Source organism: Juglans regia, chromosome 7 (assembly GCF_001411555.2).
Source record: "Juglans regia cultivar Chandler chromosome 7, Walnut 2.0, whole genome shotgun sequence".
Lineage (NCBI taxonomy): Eukaryota > Viridiplantae > Streptophyta > Magnoliopsida > Fagales > Juglandaceae > Juglans > Juglans regia.
The window spans coordinates 125,847-134,812 of record NC_049907.1 but is presented as its reverse complement, the minus strand read 5'-3'; the positions used below and the strand labels follow the sequence as shown (position 1 = coordinate 134,812).

At 36.2% G+C, this 8,966-nt stretch overlaps 1 protein-coding gene across 2 annotated transcripts; it reads right to left on the bottom strand.

Moving 5' to 3' along the window:
• Positions 1-225: 225 nt before the first annotated feature.
• Positions 226-7,299, bottom strand: LOC108980844 (pectin acetylesterase 12-like). 2 transcript variants are annotated; one of them, XM_018951960.2, is made up of 13 exons: positions 7,076-7,299; positions 6,776-6,886; positions 6,004-6,086; positions 5,251-5,380; positions 5,074-5,147; positions 4,567-4,653; positions 4,358-4,482; positions 4,191-4,251; positions 2,254-2,307; positions 2,067-2,144; positions 1,818-1,923; positions 1,558-1,703; positions 226-726 (listed from the first exon to the last, which is right to left on the bottom strand). In XM_018951960.2, exons 2-13 carry the CDS (start codon positions 6,882-6,884, stop codon positions 619-621), a joined length of 1,161 nt encoding a protein of 386 aa, XP_018807505.1. In that variant the 5' UTR covers positions 6,885-6,886; positions 7,076-7,299; the 3' UTR covers positions 226-618. The 2 variants fall into 2 exon arrangements, with proteins under 2 accessions (XP_018807505.1, XP_018807444.1); XM_018951899.2 differs by having other exon boundaries at positions 6,776-7,299.
• Between the last annotated feature and the right edge of the window lie 1,667 nt (positions 7,300-8,966).

The window sequence follows — 8,966 nt, the reverse complement described above, 5'->3', positions numbered from 1 at the left end:
GGAGTAAGGGCCTGGCCCATAGTAGTTATGTGAGCCCATTTATAAGGGACTGTTATCTGTCATTTGCGTTGCTAGGTAGCTTTATCTTTATCTCAAGTTAGTTACAGATTTACAGCATATAGCGTCTGTGTATGGAGGTGTCTCCACTTATCAAAAGAAATCAATACAAACAGAATACACTTTGTTTCATTCTCTGGAGGCTCTCACCCTCGAAGTGAGCAATTTTCCTTTATCTGAATCTCGGCTTATAACAGAAGTTGGCAATAACCCACTTCTGAATCAATAAGTCCAATACTTTAGGCAAACAATTGATCAGTTAAGGACATGGATTGAGCAACGCCAGTAGCATAAGCATATGCAGCCTCAAATGGCACTTTGAAAATTAAATATTACAAGGACAACTAAACTGGTAATATAAACTCCATTTATCATGACATTGTGCATCACTGAACAAGGCATTGAATATATTTGCACTTCTTAGAAACCTTTATTTTTTCTTCTCCATTTTGTTCATCTAACAAATTCAATTTAGTTGCTGAGTTCTTTCAAATATCAAATGGAAATAAATGGTTCCCCGAGAAAATCACCACGTGAGTCTACCGATCAGTAAAACTTGGCTCATCTGAAAACCAGATGGTGGCAACTCTTGTCACAAGGGTAAGGACAGTCAATGGCTTTCACGCTTTCTCGGTTGTAATACCAATCTCCCACAGCCAGTGCAATCGCCTACATGTTGGCATAATATAATTTTAGGAACTTCAAAACTCGTGTATATCATAAATCCATGTACTAGAACAGAGGAACAGGTAGCAAAGTATAAGGTCTTACTACCAGCAAGCATAACCAAATCGGGAGTGACTTTTATATAGTAAGCCTATAAAAGATTAACGAACCCACGTGAGAGGCACAGGGAAAGCAGTTCAAGTTTTTCGGGTTTCTTGACAATAGTTATGCAAGTGATTTTGAGATAATGCATGGACATGTGTTCATATATAAAACTCTAAACATTATCAGCCCGAACTTGGCTTCTAAAACTGTGAGCAATCCTTCCATGCCATAAATGCCAGGTTCATAAAGAAGTCGCACCTTTGCTATTGATACTTTACTAACAGAAATGATGCATCGTTTCCCATTGCCTCTTAAGGACGTCGAGTATGATTACTCTCATTTCTAAATCTCGGTTATTGACATTCTTTTTATAAGCAGTATAATAAGATTATTAAGAAAACAGGTCTTAAGGCTATTGAAGCATAAAGGCATTTCATTTATTTTCTTAAGGATGAGTTCCCTGCCACAAGCATCAAGACATCTAGGGAGTCTTGGCAAGGTAAATGTAATTCGGGCATTGTGATTCTTCCAACACTACCTATAAAATGCTTGAAAATAGATTATTATGTCAAACATTGTGGACCTCTTTATATAACGAAGAACATCCAAGTGTGTATGTGCACTAACTCATATGTCCACCCAAATTAAATGGTCAGGAGACAAATTATTGCTGGAGGTTTATGGCAATGCTGTGACAAAGCTAAATATAATCAGTTGAGCCAGATATACCTTCTTTCCCATAACTGGAGAATTAACAGAAAACCACGTATCCTGCCTCTCTGTTTGGCAGTGAGCAAAACATGAATTTATAAACAACCCATTTTGTTTAGAATTTGAAAAGTGTTTTATTGCCATCAGCATTTCATTCCGGAACCCTGCTCAATGAAACAAAGAAATGATTGAGTAAGAATATTAAATTTAGTGATCATGTTTCCAATCCAATATGAAACCAGGAGCTCAAGCTAGTGATTTCTCATATATGGAATCACCTTGCAGAAATAGGATCTGGGCTGGAGTACATTTTTCATGATTTAATCTACAGTCATGCCAATAGCCTGAGGGATCCGCAGATGGTGGAGCTAAACTTGATTGGACCTGATTTCAAGTGAAACCTTTGTCAATTAATTCATGTAGTTTGCAAAAACTGAAGACCTTCCATTGCTACTAGAAGTGAAACATCATTTATGTATTAGGTATATTCAGATGAAACAACAGTATCATTATAAATGACGAATTACCTGCCATGAATCATATGCTGTATTGAGAATAAAAAGTGGGGTATTAGTGTTTCCAATTAAGTTCTGAGGGAAGAAGCACTGAGAAGGGAAAAGGGGGAAAGAATAGTGAAGTTAGTATGAGTAAACACCAAGATTCTTCTAATCCTTTCAAATGAGCCATATGCCTGAGAAAATCAAGAGAGATTACCGAAGTTGGATCAAGGTTGTCAGTGCATATTTGTGGCAGATTATTCCGCACTCCCTGTAATAATTATACAAATTAAGCATGCATTACAGTGATGTCACATGTTCCAAGCTTGCATGAGAAAGATTAGTCAAATAGTACATTTTTGTAGAAAATAAAATATAATATAAAAGAAGATGGAGAAGAGAGAAAGAGGGAATGGGACTAGAGAAATAATAGAAATACAATCAATCAATGATATTAATTGATATTGATTGATTTACACAATAAACCAAATATGGTAGAAAATAAGTCATATTACCATACACGCTAGAATATTATGAATATATTATGAGCATGGTAATATTCTATAATAATATTCTAACATCCCCCCTCAAACTCAGGATGAAGAATTTTGAAGTCTTAAGTTTGGAATTTGAGTGTAGTCTTTATATCCATTAATTGATCGCCGTTGAGATGATGAAAATGGTGTTGGGGACATGGCAACTGAAGTATCAAATTTGGAGCTGTGGCCATGGTCAAGGACCAAAATTAGAAGGCCAAAACCCAATTAAAGAAGAAGAAGACTCACAACTAATAACGATACTCCACTTGCATGGATGTGACGGCGTATGAGATCGGTCTCTCATAGATTGGATGATCTGTACCATGCAAACTTAATTCTTAAATTTGGTTTTAGAACAAGGGGCGATGAATGGTTGGAAATCACCGAACCGACAACAAGTTTGCTGGAAAAGGGACGCTGGAAACACCAAAATGCCGACAACAATAAGGAAAACACAGTAGCTAACATGTAGTCGAGAAGAACACATTGGAAAGAAAGGGGTGGTCCACAGAATCGAGCTTGGTGTTAGCCAAGGGCTCTGATACCATGCAGAAAATAAAATATAATATAAAAGAAGATGGAGAAGAGAGAAAGAGGGAAAGAGGCTTTGAGGGCGACATCTTTGTTATAATGAAATGTCTGAATACATAACATATATCCCTATTTATAGGGGAATGGGACTAGAGAAATAATAGAAATACAATCAATCAATGATACTAATTGATATTGATTGATTTACACAATAAACCAAATATGGTAGAGAATAAGTCATATTACGACACACACTAGAATATTATGAATATATTCTAAGTATGGTAATATTCTATAATAATATTCTAACACATTTGACCTTCATTCTCTAAGACAGACACTAATGCCATTAGGCACTGACTTGGAATGCATGGCATGAATTTTCATCTGAAGTATAACATAATGTTTACAGCCTAGTTATCATGTTTGACAGAAACACAGTACATCTTCCAAAAAAAATTTAGCACACAATGCAGGCCACCATACTATAATTTCTTATTGAGATAATCAACAGATAGTGGTCACGACAAAGACAATTGAAAGAAAGACAGTTGTGTCCACTACAAATCATCAATAAAGCTTGGTAATGATTGCTTTATTGGCAAGAAGTATGACGATAACTCTTCCTAGATTATTGAGTAAGTATGATATATGTTTGAAATGTAACGACCCAGGAAAGCCTAACACTCCATATCTTTGGGGGGTAATGAATGATCACTTGATGAATGGGACCCCACATTGCATGGGAGGAGTTGTAGATAGTTATAAAACTATAGTGATTCCAGCGAAGTTCCAATAATAGCAATGACTAGTTCTTTTGGAGTAGAAGCCCAGATGTGGCTTGGGCTTTCCTTATGTCACTGCATGCAGAGACTCTCATATTCACTCAATGAACATCGAGTGATAAAATCCATGTCTAATAGTGGGCTAATTTTGAATGTTAGACCTGTCTTTCCAATTTCAAACTTTATTAATGAAGAGCTTGTTCTCCAGTCATTGATCCACATGTCAATTAGGAATGAAGTTTGAACTATGGAAATATGTAGAAGATGCAAAGTCACATAGTTTAAAATCAACACAGTACCTGTAAGCCCACTACACCACCAAAAAAGTTCCTGAGGGTGCGCCCACCAGATACGTCAGCCCTGCAGGACCATCAATAAAAGTTGAATGTATTAATAACTAAATTAAGGAACAAGCCTATATAGCATTATTGCTGGAACTACAGAAGCATGAAGGGAAAGTATTTACACATCAAGAAACATTCCAGCATCACTTAGGCATTTCACTTTAGTAGTTTTTGGAAATAAACCTCGAAACTCATCACAGTGTAAAATAGATGCCAGACCCCCAGCAGAGCACCCAGAAAGAAGAGCCTGGAGCACTAATCATTAAATGAGAAAAGATATCGTGAAGGAAAAGGGAGTTAAAAGAAAGCAAAATAATGATGAATACTAAACCTGGTTAGCAGAGTGCATTCCCTTTGACAGTAACTCTTCCATTGCAGCCAACCATATTCGTTGTCCCCTAAATTGCAGCTGTGCAGCCTACCAAGCAGAATGCTCTATGTTAACAGATGTTGAACACAGATAAATAAAAAGAATTAGGGTTCAACACTGCACTTTTAGATGCACATATTTATTTTCAATCAAGTCATTTAGATTGTCAATCCATTTGATCACATCGATGGGTAAATTAGCATAACAATGATCACTGTTCTCTTTCTTCTAGTCTCATTTTTATGAAAACATAACTTGTGTGTTTCTGTAGCTATCGCTATTTTACTGATATAGGATGAAGGAACACTATATTAATCGTGAAAAAAAAATGTTAGAAAGGTTCATGGAGTACCCTCATACAAATTGCCCCAATATCGAAGGATTGTTTCATAAATAATATATTCATGACAGAGAATTAGATGTGATATTTCATGGAAACATTAAATTGAAAACATTACTCCTACCAACCTTATTCTCACCATCCCCAGCAAAAGATGCACCATCACAGTAACGAAGTTTTACTCTGTTCCAGTTGAAAAAACCTGAAACCTCAGAAGGACAAGATAACGATCAAGATCAGGTAGAAAAAGCAGAACAGAGAAAGGCAGACTCAGTTCATGATATTCTCAAGTTTCGAGAGGAAACCAGGATTTTCTTCAGCTTTATTGCTCAATATCCCTGTAAATGCTATCTCCTTTTCCATGTATGTTGAGGATCCACGTCGAGTTTTTTTCCGGTAAACACAAGTTCTAATGTTATTACACCATCCACCTCCCTGCCACAAGATATTTGAATAAGCTAAGCCCTCAATTAAGAATATTTGAATAAGGTGTTGCGATCATACTAACCAAAAACTGGGATAATCGACTACTGATAGTGATGATGATAACAATAACAACAGCAGCAAGAACAACAAAATAATGTTAAAAAGACAGTAAATCTTAGAGAGTCAGAGAGCTGTCATCTGAGAAATTTCAGTCAGAACATGATATTGGTACTGTGAAAGGCCTTGAACCATATTAGAGATACAACAAGCAACATATAGAGCTGAAATATTTAAGGAATGAGGAATCTTCGTGTTTTAAAGATGAGATATCTTACTTTTCTAAAACCATTGAATAGCCAGAAGTATACACAATAGCTGTATGAGAACTAAAATACCAAGAAGAAGAAACAGTGAAACACAAATAAAAATTGTTACAGAAGCAGTAAAATTGCGTGATAGTTGTGCTTACATTAACCAAATGCTTATATTGACCAGATTTTAATATATTCTTATAGTGAAGATTCCAAGGGAGAAACATATGAGAACATATAGATTTATCTTAGTCAAGGAATATGAAGCAACAACTCTACATAATGTATGAAATTATGCCATTTCAAGTCTATCCCACAAACCTCTAATTGAATAAGCCAACTATTTGCTCCTGACCCATGCCCACGATGCCAATGGTATCCAGGTAATGTTCCATCCAAACAGACTGTGAGAATGAAAATATCACGAGTATATTACGTAAAAATGAGAGAAAGATCTTAACAGGCAATAATAAGTATCATGAGTACTCTTTACGGATGAATTCGAAAAGGGATAACAATTACAATTAAGATAGCCTGTAGGGGATTGAGAACTATCTAAAGATAGATACTTCTGTGTGTGTGACTGGGTGTGTGTCTGTGTGCGGGGAAGAGAGATGGGAAGGTTGATAACCTCGTCAAATACTCGAATTGAACAATTAACATAGCTTAACTTAAATGTCCATACAAGCAACAATGATAACCGCATTATGATAAATTTACAGTACATATATATTTCACCCAGAGCAGCCAGAAAACATTGGGAAAAATGGTTGGATGGCAGAGAATGACATGTAAACAGAAGGCCCAGTGATCGATGAGACTGCAGGATTAAAAAAGAAGAGGCTGTTCTGAATAAAGTTAGGCATAAGTCATAACGAATAGATAATAATGTATTTGTATAAAGATCACCGGTAGCCAGTATAATTTCAGTAGACGGTACACGTGGGAAATTAAAACACATAAAAATAAATGTCCACATCTAATTCAAGCACACTACCAGATTTGTAATGTAATTTAAGGAAAAGGGTGGGATATCAGAATACAAACAAGAAAAAGAAAATATGCAATACTAATAGCAAAAAGAAAAATCTACCTGCTCCTTTTGCACCAGCACCTTGAATGAGGGTAAGTCCTACCATCAAAGCATTAGGAACTTTCGTAGCTTTCGAGACTCCATAAGCCTCCGTTTCAAACAGAGACATTGCTGTTTCATTGAGATTATAGTTATACCCCTCAAACCCATCCACCCAGTTGCAAAAAAAAGTTCCGATTACAATCCCAACCCACAAAAGCTTCACCATGGCTACTAGCTACCCTCTATTCCAATCTCTCTACCACTGAAATCCTATAAAAGAAATCGGAGGAAACAAAAAACGCAATCCACAAATAGTACCTGCCTAAGTCCGTAGCGACTATTTATCTAATAACCTTGTAGCTGCATTAGGAAACTTTCTTTCTGTATAGAGCATTAATGATCAGAAAGCATTCATTACAAGAAGATCTTCCCCCATCAAATCCTGGAGCCTAAATATGGGAGTCCACATCTGATAAAACCTGGAAATGTGGGCTGTTTGTGGAAAGAGAGAGAGAGAGAGAGAGAGAGAGAGAGAGACAGACAGACAGAGAGACCCTGTTCTTGCAAAGAAGAGTGTTTGCCGGGCTTTTTTAAGGTTGTGTGACACTCGAGGGCACGTTTGGAATCTCGTCTACGTTTATTGCCAGCACAAATTAGAAGTCTGTGTCAAACGATCTAGTACCGCTGATCAGAACGAAAAAACATGATCAACTAGGATATACATCATGTGAGGGGTCCACTTAATTATATAATTGGTTTCCAGTTTTCTTTTCGGTTTACCTTTCTCATTTATTACTACTACTATTATCCTGTGCGGTTGCCTTTATTGAGCCTGGGTGAAACCCGTGACTGAGATGTTTACAGCTGTGCCTTTTCTCGTGGAATATAAAAAAATACTGAGAATTTTGATAGTCTTAACTACGATTTAGATACTGAGATAGATTTAGATACTGAGATAAAATGAGATGATTTTAAATAAAATTTAAATAAAATATTATTAAAATATTTTTTTTAATATCATTATTATTTTAAAATTTTAAAAAAATTAAATTATTTATTATATTTTATATAAAAATTTAAAAATATTAAAAAAAAAAGAGTTGAAATAAAATATTTTTAATACCCAAACCTGCATAGTCTTAATTAATTTCACTAATAAAAAAAAGACCAAACAGACAAACCGGCCTGGTCTTGGTTTCTTGCAATCGTTTTTGTCTATCGTACTATGTACATTCTTCAAGCTCTCAAAAGATTAATTAAGGTCCCGTTTTGATGTTAAAATATATTGAGTAGGGGTGCTACCCGCCCCATACGGGGCGGGGTAGCCCCCACCCCGCCCCCCGCCCCCGCATGGGCGGGGGGTGAATATATTCATCCGCCCCCCGCCCCCGGAGTGCGGGGGCGGGGGACCCCGTCTCGGTTGACGGGGTGCGGGTGGAGGGGGTCCTCCGTCCGCACCCCCGCGGCACTACTGGGCCTAAGGCCCAGAAGTGGTTTTTGGGCCTTTTTTGGCCCAGAAAATGCTGTAATGGGCCGAAAATGGCCCAGAAACAGCTTCTGGGCCATTTTAGGCCCATAAAAATATATTTTGCATTTTTTAAAAAATGCAAGAGTTAAAAAAAAAAACACACAATTTTATATAATTAAGACTAATGAAATACCTACTATAGAGTATAGACTACAAGTTTACTACCTAATAAACTAATAAATAATAATAATAACTAAGCTATTACAAAAATAAAATGGAAAGTCTAACTGTCTAAACAATTACAAATAAAAGTGTCCAAGGGACATTGTATCAACATTATAAAATTAAAAATAAAATATATAATACATACATCTGATAGACTAATTCAAAATTCAAAAATCTACGAAATTAATAATCAAAAAAAAGATGCGAGCGGTTTGGGTCTTTGACTGTGACATTTGGGGCGGCCGGATGGGTAGTCTTGAGGCTTGAGCCTTGAGCACATGTTCATATAACAGTGGAGGTAGACATCGTCTGAGTCGTCTCATGTGTTGCTACAACAATCAATACTAAAATTAATACTGATGAAATTGAAATGAATATAAATAAATAGTGATGAAATTGAAATGAATATAAATAAATCAAAATAATAAAATAAAAACAATAATTACCAGATGGTCCAGATCCAGACTGATCACCACCCTCTTCGTCGGTCTCTTAAAAATCTAACACATCCGGAAC